At 37.1% G+C, this 16,698-nt stretch overlaps 3 protein-coding genes across 6 annotated transcripts; all 3 read left to right on the forward strand.

Annotated features, from left to right (window-relative positions):
- Positions 1–3,767: 3,767 nt before the first annotated feature.
- On the forward strand, positions 3,768–7,041 carry LOC103939640 (xyloglucan glycosyltransferase 4). The gene is made up of 4 exons (XM_009349747.3): positions 3,768–4,696; positions 5,233–5,541; positions 5,628–6,032; positions 6,139–7,041. Exons 1-4 carry the CDS (start codon positions 4,061–4,063, stop codon positions 6,778–6,780), a joined length of 1,992 nt encoding a protein of 663 aa, XP_009348022.1. The 5' UTR covers positions 3,768–4,060; the 3' UTR covers positions 6,781–7,041.
- Positions 7,042–9,015: 1,974 nt separating this feature from the next.
- Positions 9,016–11,530, forward strand: LOC103941404. Of its 3 annotated transcripts, none has more exons than XM_048578910.1 (9): positions 9,016–9,335; positions 9,659–9,820; positions 9,942–10,082; positions 10,170–10,322; positions 10,414–10,506; positions 10,595–10,738; positions 10,829–10,936; positions 11,083–11,134; positions 11,229–11,530. In XM_048578910.1, the coding sequence occupies exons 1-9, from the start codon at positions 9,237–9,239 to the stop codon at positions 11,261–11,263; spliced, it is 987 nt and encodes a 328-aa protein (XP_048434867.1). In that variant the 5' UTR covers positions 9,016–9,236; the 3' UTR covers positions 11,264–11,530. The 3 variants fall into 3 exon arrangements, with proteins under 3 accessions (XP_048434867.1, XP_048434866.1, XP_009349870.1); XM_048578909.1 differs by having other exon boundaries at positions 9,020–9,335; positions 9,939–10,082; XM_009351595.3 differs by having other exon boundaries at positions 9,021–9,335; positions 9,939–10,082; positions 10,230–10,322.
- Positions 11,531–11,760: 230 nt separating this feature from the next.
- LOC103939642 lies at positions 11,761–14,195 on the forward strand. Of its 2 annotated transcripts, XM_048578912.1 has the most exons (5): positions 11,761–12,166; positions 12,573–12,626; positions 12,725–12,784; positions 13,166–13,337; positions 13,952–14,195. In XM_048578912.1, exons 1-4 carry the CDS (start codon positions 11,870–11,872, stop codon positions 13,295–13,297), a joined length of 543 nt encoding a protein of 180 aa, XP_048434869.1. In that variant the 5' UTR covers positions 11,761–11,869; the 3' UTR covers positions 13,298–13,337; positions 13,952–14,195. The 2 variants fall into 2 exon arrangements, with proteins under 2 accessions (XP_048434869.1, XP_009348026.2); XM_009349751.3 differs by lacking the exon at positions 13,952–14,195 and having other exon boundaries at positions 13,166–13,467.
- The last annotated feature ends 2,503 nt before the right edge of the window (positions 14,196–16,698 follow it).

Raw genomic sequence — 16,698 nt, forward strand, 5'->3', positions numbered from 1 at the left:
ATCCACATATTTCTGTTTTTTTTTTTAGATATCTCAAACCACGTGATATATTGGAGTTTTCTTGATTGAGAAATGCTAAGGGTACTCCTTTAAATTGAGATTTTTCATAGACTCTTTATCACTTTATATTTTTAGCATAATTTTTTATAACATCGGCACGATAATTGATGTTAATCTGTGAGGCGACAGAGAATCTTTGAAGAGTCTCACTTTTAAAAACATTTTTTCGATATCTCATCAGGGCAGCAAGGTTGTTAGGCTTGGAGCTTTAGTTAGTGCAAAGTACTTTGAAGCATTTATGTGTCTACTCCACGTGGGTAAATAACCGTTTTAACCGACGCTTTTAACTTCAAAGATTAAAGAGATTTTTCTGTGTGATTGATATACGGGATGATACAATATATGTTATTATATAAATGGCGAGATATATGTATGCTAAAAAATTAATAACTTAAAAAAAAAAAATTTCTTATCACTTCCATTAAAACACGTACCACTTGTGTTCCCGTCATAACTAAAAAATTATTCAAAGACTAGGATTGTTTTGAACTCTCTGCCGAGCAACTTCAGCGGCCCGGAAAGGTTGACCAAAAACAAAGAAGAAGAGAGAAACTTCCACCAGAAAGAGCCCTGCAAATGTTTTGACCCACATGCCCGCTAACTTCCAAGTTTCACACCAGACAGACATTTCTCTTCTGCATTCAATTACTAATATACTCGATTTCTCTGGGTCTTATTTTTGTGTTTTATAAAAGTGAAGATTATTAGAAGGATCCATTTGGACACATCTAAGCTTTGCTATCATTCCTTTTTCCTTTGGTTTCAAATTTTCAATTAATTATTTCATTGGATGAAATAGGTAACTAATTAAGGAGTGAATATTCAGTAAGAGTGTTGCGTAATCAGACTTGTAAAACCGTTTAATAAGAAGTTGTAATAGTATCATGAGCGGTGTCATATTTATTGAAGTATATGCGTCACACATCATAAACTTCATGAAGTTAAATCCCTCTTTATATTATAGTTGACTGATTCCACTACAAAGCCCTCGCTTGGCAGCTCATGTAAGGACTATAAGGACCGAACAGAATTACCAATACAAATCGGGTCGTTTGGTCCCTCCCACATTAAATAGGCAACATACCATTTAACCGGTTCCACTTATTTTATATGATTACACCCGCTTAATAATACTGGGCAAAGGACGTGTATTATTAGTCAGGTCGCGTTATCGAGAACTCAGCTGCCATCTGAACTGGAGAAACAACTCTCTAGCTTTTCGACCAACAAATGAAACTCAGCTCATACCACTAATTCCCACCAACCAACACACCAAAAAAAAAATCTCAAAACTCGTTTTGTATTCAATCTCACACCTATTGGATTGCAAATGTGCATGGTTAAGTTAAAGACAATATCAATATGATTAGTAGTGAGTCGCTAAACCGTCTTTGAAACTTTCAAATGATATCAGAGTGGACAGATCTTGTGAGCTGTGGCTCACTAAAAACGATTCCACATGAGTAAGGGTATTGAAGCATATGTCCTACATCACAATCCTCATGAACAGCCATGCCCCGAAATCTTTCCCCTAATAATCAAGTCTCTAAAACATGAAAGCATTTGTGTTTAGGAGATCAATTAAGGTTTTGAAACTAATCTTGCATCACTCTGCTAACGTAAACTATCTCAGTTAATTAAAATAGTGTGATCATTGTTTTGCCACTCAAGTTTTCAGAATATTGTATTGCAAGATGCAAATAATATTGAAAATGGCCGCAGCCCCGTACGCGGTCCAGGCATAAGGCAACGACGTGCGCCTGGTTTGATTTGTCTCATTTTTTTTTAACCCTACATATGTTTGGCACTCACGACTTTGATTCGTAGGTTTCAGACTCTCATATCTATACAATATTATTCAAGTTGACATGTTGAAGATGATGCTTTAGTACAGTGGCAAAAAACAATAATTCTTATGCATTATGTTGCGATTTCAATCTCCTTTTATTCTCCTTCTCTCTAATATTTAACAAATTAACCGACTACTATCATTCGTCAGAACAGAAAGTTGGCGTGATGAAAACGAAATAGGAAGATTAAATCGAAATTGTCAACATGGGGGACTAATTAATCCTCCCGTGGTAGGTAGTACGTATGAATCATGCACATGATATGAACATGCATCTAAGACTTTTATGTGTTCGTGATTGCATGCGGTGCTTATTTTTTCATGATGTTTACATTATCAAAGAATTACTAAATAATTAATTAACTAACTAATTAATTCAAGTTTAACCAAACAAGTTACAACCAAAAGTCCAAATATAATAGAAGCTAGATCTCACTTAATGACAGCCGTACCACATCAAAGATGTGGACCGAAATTAATTAACTAGTATAGTTTTTTTATATATTATTTTAGAAAAATGGCAATGTCCTATATTAGTGAAATTAATTAATTAACCTTCAAATGGCTATATATTAAACTTTGAAGCTTTTTCAATTCCTCGCTTCTTATTTAAATGTTCTATAGCTTGTAGACGTGTATATGCTTTTAAATATTCACTTGCAAACTAGAATCTACGAGGAATTGAGAAAACTTCAAAGTTTATTATTGAATGATATGAAAAGATTCCAACCCTAGCATCCTAGAGATTACTTATGTAGTGCCTCTTAGCTCTAGACTTCGTAGAAGTACACATAGGAAGCGAGTCTTAACGAAACATTTATGGTACTGTTTACTTTTAACGTTAATGACATTTTTACTCTAAAAAGTCATTCCTGGTACTATTCACTTACAACACTGTTTTGTCATTTTGATTAAAACTCAAAGTTTTCAAATTATTTTTATTAGTTTTCCTTTAAACAAATAACAAAATGTTGGAGAAGTATAAAAAAAAATCTTGAAATTTCATTTTGGGCAAGTAAATGGAATATATTTAGCCAAAAATGACCCGTATGCGAAGATGAAGTGTTGAGTCTTGTTTGCCTTGCAGTTCTCATCAAAACAACGAGTCATGAGCACAAATTGAATACCATAAACCAAATTTGAAATGTTTAAAATTTACAACCAATTTTACGTCTTTTAAACTGTTCTTCGATTATTTTAGTTATATGTTCCACATCATTAATTAATAGAATATGGTGACAACATTGACTATCATGAGGATAGGCATCTAAAAACTAAATTGAAAATTCTTATAGACAAAATGGAACAAGTCTAAAGTTCATGGAAAATTCCTAAAAGAATTTCCCTTTACCTTCATACAATAAATTATTTAATAGAAAAGAGGAACCGAAGCTTCTGTGCAAGTGGTGCTGGAAAATAAGCAGACAAGAACCACTTTTTATGTTGGGGTTGTGATCTACCAGGATGCCATATGGTTGTAACCTGGCTGTCTGTCACTGTAACCAGACCAAAGGTTGTTCCTCATAAAACCAAATTAAATCAGAAAAAATCGCTAAGGAGACTTTCTTACAGTACAATTTTATATATACTTTTTGATATCTTATGTTTTTGCATAATATTTTAAAATATTAGTAAAAGAATTGACATTAAACTTTAAATTAACAGAAAATTCATAAAGAATCATACTTTTAAAAAAATATCTTGATATTTCTCAAAACCAGACTCGAATATCTGAAAAAAAAAAAAAAAAATTAAAGATTTAGGTGCCAGTTTACATTGACTAAGCTTAATATACTGTGTCTGATCATCATTGGCTGATTAAGAAATATATAAATATATATATATAATTGTGAAAGATCAGAAGCTGTCTTGGACCTTGCATTTCTTGCTGATCAAAGGGAATTTATATAGCTCTCTCCTGCTTCCTTTGTTATTCACTTCAGCTCAGGAGAGTCAGCTCGGACTCTCTCTCCTCTCTCTCTCTCTCTCTAGAATTCAATATTTCCAAAGATCCAGATTTCCTGGAAACTGCGTAAAAGGTTGAAAACTTTCATGTGTTCTTCCCATATCTGACAACCCAGTAAATCTTCAGCTTAAAGATTCATTGGCGTTTGGTTTCCTGTTCCTCCGGGGGAATCGGATTCCCGAGCAATGGCTCCGAGCTCCGTCGTGGTCACAATCGAAAAGCCCGAAAATCCGTCACTAAAGCACAATCTACTGGATTCCTCAGCCTTTCTGGAGAAACAAAAAGCCGTGAGCACCAAGCAATTCACATGGGTTCTTCTCCTCAAGGTGAACAGAGTATTCGCCTGCCTCTCATGGCTGCCGATGGCGTTGAAGGCAACGTTCCTTTCGCTTAAAAAGCGCATTGCTTTATCTGACTTGACCGACGAAGAGCCCAAAACCCGAGGAAGGCTGTACAGATTCATCAAAGCCTTCCTCGGGTTGTCGATTGTGGCTCTCGTCTTCGAAATGATTGCGCATTACAAGAACTGGAATTTGAGTTTGTACCAGCCGTGGGAGGCGCAGGGTCTGGTGCAGTGGTGCTACATGGTTTGGTTGACTTTCAGAGTTGACTATATTTCCCCGGTGGCCATCGCCATGTCCAACTTCTGCGTTGTGCTTTTTCTGATTCAATCTTTTGATCGATTGGTTCTGTGTGTCGGATGCTTCTGGATCAAGTACAAGAAGATAAAGCCAACAATTGCAGAAGATGCTTTTGACCTTGAAGATCCTTCTAGTTTTCCAATGGTGCTTATTCAGATCCCTATGTGCAATGAGAGAGAGGTAACAGAGCAAACTAGCTCATTGAATTTCACTTCCTCTTTACTTTTTATGTACGTTGGCAATTGGCATTTGTTATCGGATATAGAACAAATGACGGAGTGCATTGAAGAGCAACTTGATAGGCGTAAAGTTTAGAAACAACAAAATTCGGGCTTTGCAGGTTGATAGTGGATTGTGGTCCCAAATCCGAGCTCGGAGCTCAAACCTGCAAAGCTTGGATGCTACTTTTGTGGACTTACGCTTGTCAAGTTGCTTTTCAGTTCATTCCTCCACTTTTTGGGTTGTTTTTCTAGGTGAATTGGCATTTGTTGTTAGAACAAATAACCGAATGGATCGAAGAACTACTTGATAGGCATAACTTCAGGAACATTAAAATCCCCGAGATTTTGATGTTTATGGACTAACGTCTTTCAAGCTGTTCTTCGATCCATTCTGCCATATGTTCTACATCGACTTTATATTTAGTTACCTTCCTGCGTTCTGTTTTCATTCAATTCCAACTATATGATGCCTTCTGTTGCTTATCTATCTTGTAGGTGTATGAGCAAGCAATTGCATCTTCATGCCAGATGGATTGGCCAAGAGACAGACTTTTGATTCAGGTCCTAGATGACTCGGATGACATAATTTTACAGAATTTGATCAAAGACGAAGTCTCGTCGTGGCATCAGAAAGGTGTGAATATAATCTACAGACATCGATTGATCAGAACCGGCTATAAAGCCGGCAACCTTAAATCCGCCATGGGTTGTGATTATGTCAAAGACTATGAGTTTGTGGCAATTTTCGATGCTGATTTCACTCCCAATTCTGATTACCTTAAGCGGACAGTTCCTCACTTCAAGGTGAGGACATCTTAGTTATTGATCTTTTTTTGGTAACATTGGAGGGAATCGACCTTTGGACTAACGATTCTGAGATTTTGTTGCAGGGAAATCCGGAACTAGGACTTGTCCAAGCTCGATGGTCTTTTGTGAACAAGGACGAGAACTTACTCACGAGGCTCCAAAACATCAATTTGTGCTTCCATTTTGAAGTGGAACAGCAAGTGAATGGTGTCTTTCTCAATTTCTTCGGATTCAATGGAACCGCGGGAGTTTGGAGGATTAAGGCTTTGGAAGAATCAGGAGGTTGGCTGGAGAGAACAACAGTTGAGGACATGGACATTGCAGTTCGTGCACATTTGAACGGATGGAAAATGATCTTCCTCAATGATGTAAGAGTCCTCTGTGAATTGCCAGAGTCTTATGAAACTTACAAGAAGCAGCAGCACCGTTGGCATTCGGGTCCAATGCAGCTCTTCAGGTTGTGTCTTCCTGCTATCTTGACTTCCAAGGTATAGATTTCATCATCCAACTTTGTTTGATTGATTGCTTCCGAAGAAATGCTTGAATTGTAGGTTTATGTATCAAAGTTTTAATCTTTCGAAATTATGCGTGCAGATTTCGATGTGGAAGAAGTCGAACTTGATATTTCTTTTCTTTCTGTTGAGGAAGCTAATTCTTCCCTTCTACTCATTCACATTGTTTTGTATCATACTCCCACTCACCATGTTCTTACCTGAGGCAGAACTGCCTCTTTGGGTAATCTGCTACATTCCGATTTTCATGTCCTTTCTAAATATCCTCCCGTCCCCGAAATCATTCCCTTTCTTGGTCCCCTACCTTCTTTTCGAGAACACAATGTCTGTCACAAAGTTCAACGCCATGGTCTCAGGGCTATTCCAGCTCGGAAGTTCCTACGAGTGGGTGGTGACAAAGAAGACCGGAAGATCATCTGAGTCGGATTTGCTAGCCTATTCCGAGAGGGAATCGCTGTCTGCGAATGAAGAGAAGATCCTGAGGAGGAACTCCGAGTCGGGTCTAGAATTACTAAGCAAACTCAAGGAACAAGAAGAAGTAGTTCCCAAGAAAAAGAAGAAGAATGGGATCTACAGGAAAGAGCTTGCTCTTGCTTTCTTGCTGCTCACTGCAGCAGCCAGAAGCTTCTTATCTGCTCATGGAGTTCACTTCTACTTCTTGCTTTTCCAAGGCTTGTCATTTCTTGCTGTAGGGTTGGACTTAATAGGTGAGCAGATGGGCTAAAACAAGCTAAACAAAGTTCATATTTTTTTCCCATAGTTTTTTCTTTTGACAGCTTTGATGAACCCTAATTACGATCAAGAAGTTACTGTGTGGGACGGTATCACCACATCAAATGGGGTTCAAAAGTTGAATTCATTTTTTCATGTAGAAATATTTTCCCTTTTGTTAGATAGTATAAGAAATAAATTATTGTACAATGGTATATGTCATCAGTGTATGAAGTATTGATAATAAAGTATAAACAACTCAGTTATTTTTTCATTGCTTTATAAATTGGGGTCTTTTACGCTCCATTTTCCTCCATTTGTGCGCCTCTTCTTGCTTCTATACGTTCACTCTTTGATATATTGAATTATCAAAGCATAAGCAAAAACAAGGGAGCGTGAAAATTGTCACCGGAACATAAAAACACATACCACCTCAACACAACCAAGAAACAAAATGAACCAAACTTTGTACTATAATTCAGTCAAGACTTGAAATAGAAGCATAATTTTTTACCTAAACTCGAGCCGGAATTGGATTTTTTGTCAAAGGTAGTGACTTTGTGTTGCATAAAACCTAAACCCTTAAAAAACAAGGGAGTGAGAAAATTATCGCCGAAACTTTAAAAAACACATACCACCTAACACAACCAAGAAACAAACTGAACAAAACTTAGCACTACAAATCAGTCAAGACTTGAAGGAGAAGCATAATTTGTAACCTAAACTCAAGCCGGACTCGGATTCTTTGTCTAAGGTAGCAACTTTGTGTTGCGTAAATTATTACGGAGATTCGAAACTAAGAAGGTGTTCATTTCCGCAATGTTTATATGCCATGAGTGTGCAGAACGAGGATCCCACTGCTGCAAAATTGATGGACTTTTACATTCCTTTTGGTCAAATTGCATTGTCCTGGATGTCAAAAATATAATCTCATATGGTTTCTGAGCAACGTGTTAGGTGTTAGGTGTTAGACGTAGACGGATACGTAGGGAGGTGCAGGCAATCAAGGAGCAAACAAAGGATGCCTTTGTGTCAGGATGTCTGCATCTGGTGGCAACTAAAATGAGTCCGTGACAACTGTTGACGTGTCCGCAACTAAGAATTGAGATATCTCGGTGTTCCTCCTACATAGTTTGGAGTTATTTTAATACACGGCTTTTTAATTAAAATGATTTCTGAGATTGATATAATTCCTTATTTTGATTTTGAAATTGAAAATCGATAGAAGTGGTCATTGAGTTTGTCCATCATCAATCATTTTGATCATTTTATAAAAACCTCTGGTAAATTAAGGTATTTTTGTCCAATCAACCTCTTCACTTGCTTCTCCATTTAACAAAGATTTTTCACGAAAAAACCAAAATGATTGACGGTGGACAAACTCAATGTCACTTCTATCGATTTTCAATGTCTGGACCAAACTGAGGAATTATGTCAATCTCATAAACTATTTTGGCTAAAAAGCCTCAAAACACTGTTTGACTCCTTACAATAGGAATCAAAGTTCTTGGAGGCAATCTATTTGATTGTATCGTAGTGAAGTTGAGATTTTCCTATGAGTTAAGGACGTTTCACCAGCGGGCAAATAATTTTTGTGCCATTAGTTTCAACATATCTACAATTCTACAAATCAAAGCTAAATATATACAAAAGTAAATTACTAAAATCACAAGAAGAAAAATTTCTACGCTCACGAAAATCTTTGATTTGTCTGTAAAGAGGAATTACACTCAAGAAGTGGCAAGTATTTTTAATTTCAAATTACCCCATGTGAGGATTAATATTTAATTAATTTAGTGTTTGATAATTATTTTATTTTTTGTTCTTAAAGCTTGTTTGATGATCATTGACCATTGAATTACAGAAAAAACCAAAAACCAGTAAATATAAAAGTTTAAGTTATTTTCACCTTCAAGTTATATTTCATGCATTTCCCCATCATTTCTACTCACCCTCTTTTCCAACTTTATACTTCTTCATCTCCAAGACGAAAACTAAAAACTACAAACAAAATCAACGATCTAAAAAGAAAAACAGTTGGGCCCGAAGCCCAGGTCCTCAGCCACAGCTCGGCCCATTAGAGCCACGAGAGTTTCTTCGTTTCTTAACAGGATTCTCTCCGGATTCTTTTTGGTGTAAATTTTGGAGATCCGTGAATTATGTGTCGTACATTGTACGGTCAGTTTTTATCAAATATTTTTTATGTTTATTTTTGAATAAAAACATTTAAAATAATTTTTAACTATACGATTCACGAATCCGAGAACCTCACCAAGTGAATCCTCGGGAGTCCGGACTCCTTCGTTTCAACAGAGTGACTCACTAGAGACTCGACGAGACGCATGCTTTATGCAAATTTCAAATATTCAAACTTTATTTTCGTCACAAATATCTAGGGTTTCATCCTCGTAAGCTTTTTAACATTTGGGGAAATTGCAGTTGTGCTGTAAGTTGGAAGTTGGAGCTTCAATGGCGGAAGAAGGTGATGCTTTTTATGTTGTTCGGAAGGGGAACGTCATTGGCATTTACAAAAACTTTATGGATTGCCAAAGCCAAGCCGGTTCTTCGGTAAAACTTTACCACCTTTTTATCAATGTTAAAGAAAACTTGGCTGATTTTTCTCTGATTTTTCCCAATTTCTTGATCAATTTTGGCTAACCTAGTTGAATTCTCACTTGGGTTTTCTTTAAATTTGTTAAAATAACCGTAATTTCTTCCTATTGTTTGGTTATGGTGTATGCTATGTTAAAGACTTGTGCTTTCTGGTGGTGGTAGTGTGAGATTTTTGCGTCTAGTTACAAATTGTGGTGTGAAATATGCTTCTACAGATTAATAATTGTGTGCTTTTTTGAAAAGTTCATTTGCATATGAGGTGGTTTTTTGCTTTTTAGGTATGCAATCCTTCTGTAAGTGTGTTCAAAGGCCACTGTTTGCCTAAGGAAGCTGAGGAGTACCTCGTCTCGCACGGCCTTAAGAATGCTTCATATACTATCAGTGCCAGTGATGTGAAGGATGACGATCTTTTTGGAAAGCTCGTTGCTTGTCCTTTTCAGGTTTGATGTTTTGCTCTGCTCTTTTCTATGGCATTTGGCATGGAAATAGGTAGTTGTATCATAGACGATCTTATATTCGTTTACTGATTGTGTAATTGGGCATGTTCATAACTTTCAGCAGCCAGATTCTCCTGCCAAGGACTCACCGCCAAAGAGATCGCATGGGGTGGCCGGCGCTACTGCATTCCCAATCTCTCAGAGTCAGAGAAAGCATTTCAAATCTGATAATCAACCTGAAGCTCTTGAAAATTCATCTAGTTGTGTAAGTTTCCGTTTGTCACGTCCACTAATACTTTATAGTAAACTTAATCTACCTACGTTTCTATTTGTGCATATTCATAATTTTCAGCAGCCAGATTCTTCTATAGTAAAATCAGATGCTAAGGACTCACAACCTAAGAGATTGCAGGACATGATTGGATCTACTCCATTCCCAATATCTCAGAGGAAGCATTTCACGCCGGATAACTACATTGAAAATCTAGGAATTTCTTCTTTTTGTGTAAGTTTTATTTGTGAAATCGAATGTGTCAAATCACATTGTTATGGTTATGATAAGTTGAAAAATGTTTGTGACCAATTTATTTTTTCAGCAAACCTGTACGCTTGAGTTTGATGGTGCTTCAAAAGGAAATCCTGGACAATCTGGTGCAGGAGCTGTGCTACGAGCTGAAGACGGAAGCGCTGTATGCAGTTCATTGAAACAGTTTAGTTCTTTTACAGCATATTTTTCTGTAAAATCTAGCTCTTTATTTATATCATTGGGTTTTATAGGTGTACCACTTGCGTGAAGGGGTGGGAATTGCAACAAATAACGTTGCAGAATATCGAGCCGTAATTCTGGGATTGAAATATGCTCTTGAGAAGGGATATAAACACATTCGGGTTAAAGGAGACTCTAAACTTGTCTGCATGCAGGTTCGTAACTTTGTTTATGTTACAGCACTCGAGTTTTTTTTTAAGTCCTTCGTTTGTCGATAAGTCTTACAACGCTTTCTGATATAACAGGTCCAAGGTCTCTGGAAAACAAAAAATCCGAATATGGTTGACCTGTGTGAAGTGGCCAAGGAGCTGAAAGACATGTTTACGTTATTTGAGATCAATCATGTTCTTAGGGTGAGTTCAGTTGTGCTAGAAGAAAATTTGTAATGTAATACTTTGTGTGATAAATCTTCAAGAGTAGAAGAACTTGATTTGAGGAGAGTACGAGAAGGGATTAAACATGAACTCTTTCGAAAGTGACAATCTGCTATTTGTTGCAGGAATACAATTCTGAGGCTGATGTTCAAGCAAATCGAGCAATAAATCTTCGAGGTGAGTGGCTTCCGGCTCTGCTGAATTCATCAAGTTTTGATGGTTTATAATTGTTCCCATTTATTCGAACTAATCGGATCTTATGCTTGAACAGATGGACAAGTTGAAGTGGATTGGAATGGGAAGTAGCTCAAATAAAATGCTGGAAAGGGGACGGCATTGTTTTGTAACCCAAAACATTTTTTATGGAAATAGCAGAGCTCTCCTTGCTATGTACATCCCAACTCCTTGATGTAATGTTTTCAGTGATGGTTTTGGAACCCAAAATTTATTGCTAACGTAAGGCTCGTCTGAGAGTATGTTGTAAGCACTTTTGCTTGTAAGTGCTTTTGTTGGAAATGAATTTACATGAAACACATTGAGACTTTTATTAAATTTCGTGTGTTTTTCTTAGAATTGCCTTTGCTCCTCAAATCAATTTTACAACCATGAGTACTTCTATACTTTTCTGTCAAGCATAGTTAAAAGCGTTTTATATCGAAGTATTCTAGTATACGGGAAGACAGTGAGATTCAAACGTGGGTGTAAATTTGAGAAGATGAAAAACAATGGACGGCCGGGATTAATTTCCCAATTTCTAGGAAACTAGATAGGGAGCCGAAGGCCCAAAAGGCCCAATGCCCACTTTCTCCCTCACACTTCTTCGACTTAACGTCTCAGAGCAGTTGGCTGGATAATGCTTTGGTGAAAAAACACAGAGGAATCAGAAACGAAGATAAAACTCACCGCAAACAAATGGCCACCGTTTCAGCCTCCACATTCTCTCCTATCCCATCCTTCCGCACCCCGAACCATTCCCATTCCGTCGGGATTCCGATTCCCTCTCCAACTGTCTCGTTTCGGAACGTTTCCGCCTCTTTCCGGAGCTTAACGCACAAGGACCGCCGGTCCCGGAGACCCACAATTCTGAGGGCCGTCGAAGAGGAAACCCCAATTCCAGCTGAAGAAGAAGCAGCGGTCAGCAGCGAGCAGCCGGAGCAGCCCGTTTCGGTCCCCGTTTCGCCCTCCGACACTCTCACCATGGTTTTCCAGGTAGCCCAGCTAGTAATTTTCTCGAAGTTTGTAACTTTAGGAATTATTATCAATTTGTGAATCTTATGTAGGAAGTACTTCTGCTTCTATAAACATGTTATTGAAAATCCAATTGAGAAGCACCTAGCACTTAGCAGGTGCTTCCAGAAAGCGCTTTCTTGACTTAGAAGCATTTTAAGTTTTTTTGCCAAAAGTCACAAGCGCTTCTGGTTGTCGTAAGCACTTCTAGGCCTTATAGAAGCAATACCAAACATCTTCATTTGCATTAATCTGGAACTTGAAGTGGGTTTTTGGAGTTAATTTCACTGGTGCCCTGCAAATTTTGAAGAAATTATTTTACTTGGGGGGTTTTAACAATTTATACATTGATGAATGACATGTCTTTTGTTCTGTATAATATCTGAAGGCAGATGGAACGATGAGTGATGCAGCTATCCCATCAGTAACCAAAGCCTTACAGGTACAATTTCCATTTTTTAGTAAAGCCGATGTCGAAATTCTGAATCGAATTCTGGATTCTTCTTCGTAATTTGTTACAAGTCATGGATTTTGTTGCAGGAAACTGCAGGCATTACCAACTTAAAAGTTGAAGTGATTGAGGGTATTGCAACTGTGGAGGTGCGTATGAAAATTCCAATCTTGGGTCTTGTAACAAATAGCGAAATATATGTTATCCGATTATCCATAATAGTAGTGTTGCCGATCCTCCGTTGCACTCAATTTCGAATCCCCCTTCCTATAGATTAGAGTAGTATATGTTATTATCGACTTGTCAAAGATAATGTCTACGATCTGCTCAATACTAAATTTTCCGTAAATTTCTATGTACTTCGATCACATCTGATTAATTTCGGTGTTTTAGGCAGTGTGAGATGCATTCCCATAAATTTCTATGTACCATGATCACATCTTATCAATTTCGGGTGTTTTAGGTTGTGTGAGATGCATTCAGGTTTCTATTGAGAATCATAGGTAAATAACTTCTTCTCTTGTTTCCAGTTGACGAAACAGACGACAGTACAAGCTACCGGGGTGGCTTCCAGTTTGGTGGAGACCATACAGAGTAAGGGATTTAAGCTACAAACATTGAATTTAAGCTTTGATGAGGAAGAGGAAGTTGCTGCTGTCTGAATTTTGTAATGCTGCTCATCTAGGATTTGAGGAATTTGAGGTAAAACAAAAAAACGACAAGTATATCGTTGAATCTATTTCCTCGTATCCATGTTTTGTACTTCTGTAGTTAGTGAAGAAGGATTGAAATTGTATTTCAGACGGTGGATAAACATAATCACTTTCCCAGACCTCGCAAAAAAGAAACACGGACAATATTATTGTTCTTGCGAGTTGACTTTGGGCAAAGCTTTTGGGGTACATTGCCATTTGACCCTTTGAACTATTGCTCCTGTTGAAATTGATCGCTTGAACTATTCTTTTAGGAAATTAACCGCCTGAACTATTTGGAATCAGCCAATTAACCTCCCATCGTAAGTTCAAAGAAATTTCATCCATTTTGCCGCCAAATATTGGCACATGACCAGCACATCATTCACTCTTGAGGATAAAAGAGTGCTAATATATATTTCATCGAATATGACGTTAAGGAGTTAATTGACTGATTCCAAATAGTTCAAGGTTAATTTATCAAAAAAAAATTGTTCAAGGAGTCAATTTCTACTTGAGTAATAGTTCAGATGGTTCAACGACAGTTTACCAAGCTTTAATTTGGAATATTGTTGTTCAATGGGTCCAACTGGGACTGCTGAGATTAATTTTGTTCTGGTCCAGGGCCCGGCGATAGGTCGACCCTCTTGGGTTTTCGAATCAGATCAGTCAAGACCGGCCCAGGCCATATATTGCTGGCGTTGTCCCACCTGCTTATTGTGTTCTGAATTTTCTATTTGGTTGCGTCTCACTTGAACTTCCACTTTGTATTAATGTCCTTCCAACTACCAATTTTGTCACAAAATTAAGGAATCGAAACATTTGGAGAAGCCAAAAAAAAAGTATTGAATGTCGCACATTTAAGGTACACTCAAAGGTTTCAAATGTGACCATAAATTTGATGAAATAATTGAATGGACTACCATGAATTGAAAATACAAGAGACTCGTAATCAAATTGAAAGTTCAGAGAACAAAGGGAATCACAACCTCTAATTCGGAACTTGATTTTATTTTGATTATTTGATAACCATATTGACATAAACCACACAGAGATTATTTCATGTTCCGGAACAATGTAGAAATTTTTGTTAGAACATATTGATATAAACCACGCATGCTCATTGAGTTGGAGTCTGCAACTTTACTTACTAGGAGGATGTGAATGTAAAAGAGTCTCGTATCGATGAATAAAAATCCTTGCAAGAGACTATAAAAGGTTGAGCTACTCATATTGACAATTAATTTTACGATGAACCTTAATTTTTTTTATGGTATCAAGCTATCTCACATGTGCAGTCCAACGGCCATACTTAATTTGTGTTGTTGACATATTTGGCTTGAAAGAGGAACTGTATGAGGATCTGTATGAGGATCTGAAGGTAAAAGAGTATCACATAGGCAAAAGGAAAAACTTTACAAGCATTTACAATTAAACTATTTACTATATTACTAATTTGTTAATTAGTTTTACGATGAAACACCAACTTTCTTATGTTGCTTTATTGGCCATTTCACATAATAATTTCGTCCGTACAAATTTGTATGTTTGCGTTTACAGGTTGGGGTTGGGCGGGCCGATATACATGTGTGTATATAAACCGTAAATCGTGAAGAGTGGAGGACCGGTGTAGACTCGGAGAGATATCATGTCATTTCCTCACTGGTGGCAACTGGCAATTTGTCACACTCAACTCAACTGCTGCATGAGCATGCATGGTCCATGGATGATGATGATGGCTCCTTTGGCATTTCCCGCCTGGAGTGAAGTTCCTTTGAGAGGAAAATCCCACGGCATAGAATTAACTTCTTTCCCACTCCTTCATGATTTTTTTGGGTAGTGTGATATATAATTAAGTCATCCTCTCTGCCAAATGTGAAAGGAAAAAGTAATTGTCCCTGCATCATACAGCTGGATTTACCTGGCTAGGGTTTTATGTTAAGAAAGAATTTCACGTTGTAAAGCGATCATTTCTAGATCTCTTTCTCTTAATTTATCAAATCAAAAAATTTGTATCGTTAAAAATGGATCTAACAGCTACAAATAAGGATCCACTTTAAAAGTTATAATAACTTCAGCCGTTGGATCAATTTTTAATGATACGGATTCACTAATTTGGTGGATTAGAAAGAAGGAATCCGAAAATGATCCCTTTCCTTTCACGTTGATGAGATTGGATTATTTTTAATACTATCAATTGATTTTTTAATAAAATCTAACTTGCTATACATGTTTTACGTTATTTGAGTTGCATTGTTCACGTAGATAAAAGGATGTGTTGAGAATTTTCAACATTACATTAATAAGATTAAAAATCTTATGTGTTTATATGTGAAGGGAATCCCAACTTTCTCATTTAAATCGCGTGTGATGTGTTTGCGTCCAGTCGATCAATTCAATTGTGCACCGACCGATTAATCACGTAAATATTCTCACACATTTGAGTGTCCAATCGTGCATGACGGAATGTGAATGACCAGGTGATCAACTCAACCATGCTAATGACCAGTCACTCATATTCTACAATTATCCTTGTGCGTGATTGCATGGCTAACTATACTTTAGCCAAATTGGAATTGGAGTAATCTAGTCTGTTGTTCGAACTTAGGGGCTGTATATTATATGTCTTCGTTTATATATTATATGGTCCCATAATATAGGTGCAACTTGGCTAAACATTTTCATAAATCGCTACAAAAACATCAGATAATAATTAGGGTTCATCTAGCATGCACATGTATTAAGATGAACTGAGGGCCCTAGCCCAAATCTAAAAGGCTTAAGACTGATATTTAATAGGATTTTCTCCGACATATCCTTACCAAACACGTTTGCCATGAAAAATCTAATTTGTTGTCAAGCCTGAGGGGTTTAATCTTGTGTAGGGAGGGCTTCTACATAGCAAGAAGGATCTAGATAAAACGAGTTTATCGTTACTGTAGTATTTTTGGCTTAGTAGTATAAGGACATGTAGAAATATATATATGTAAGGCATTAAATTGATGAATCGGGATCAAGAGCAAATGTACATTGTGACCAATGTGGTCCGAGGACCATCAGGTAGCAGGGAAACAAGCATGTGAAGGTCTTCCACTCAACAAATGCTTGCTAGGCACATTTTAGCAGCACTTGACATGTTGCATCAACAATACTTGACAAATGTTCTCGAGATGACTCATCAAGTTGTTTCAGAAAATGTCATACTTGTTGACATATGCACAATATAGTTCAGTTGACGACAACAATCTATCAAGTGTTCGACGAAATGCCTCCGTTAATAAATTGAAATTTGTTTATGCACTTCGCACTATGTTTCTATTTGAAAAATGTAGACTTCTAACATTGAGACCCCAAAAATTCAAATCCTGAAT

Source organism: the organism of the source record quoted next, unplaced genomic scaffold (genome assembly GCF_019419815.1).
Source record: "Pyrus x bretschneideri cultivar Hongxiangsu unplaced genomic scaffold, Pyrus_bretschneideri_v1 Contig13, whole genome shotgun sequence".
NCBI classification, from domain to species: domain Eukaryota; kingdom Viridiplantae; phylum Streptophyta; class Magnoliopsida; order Rosales; family Rosaceae; genus Pyrus; species Pyrus x bretschneideri.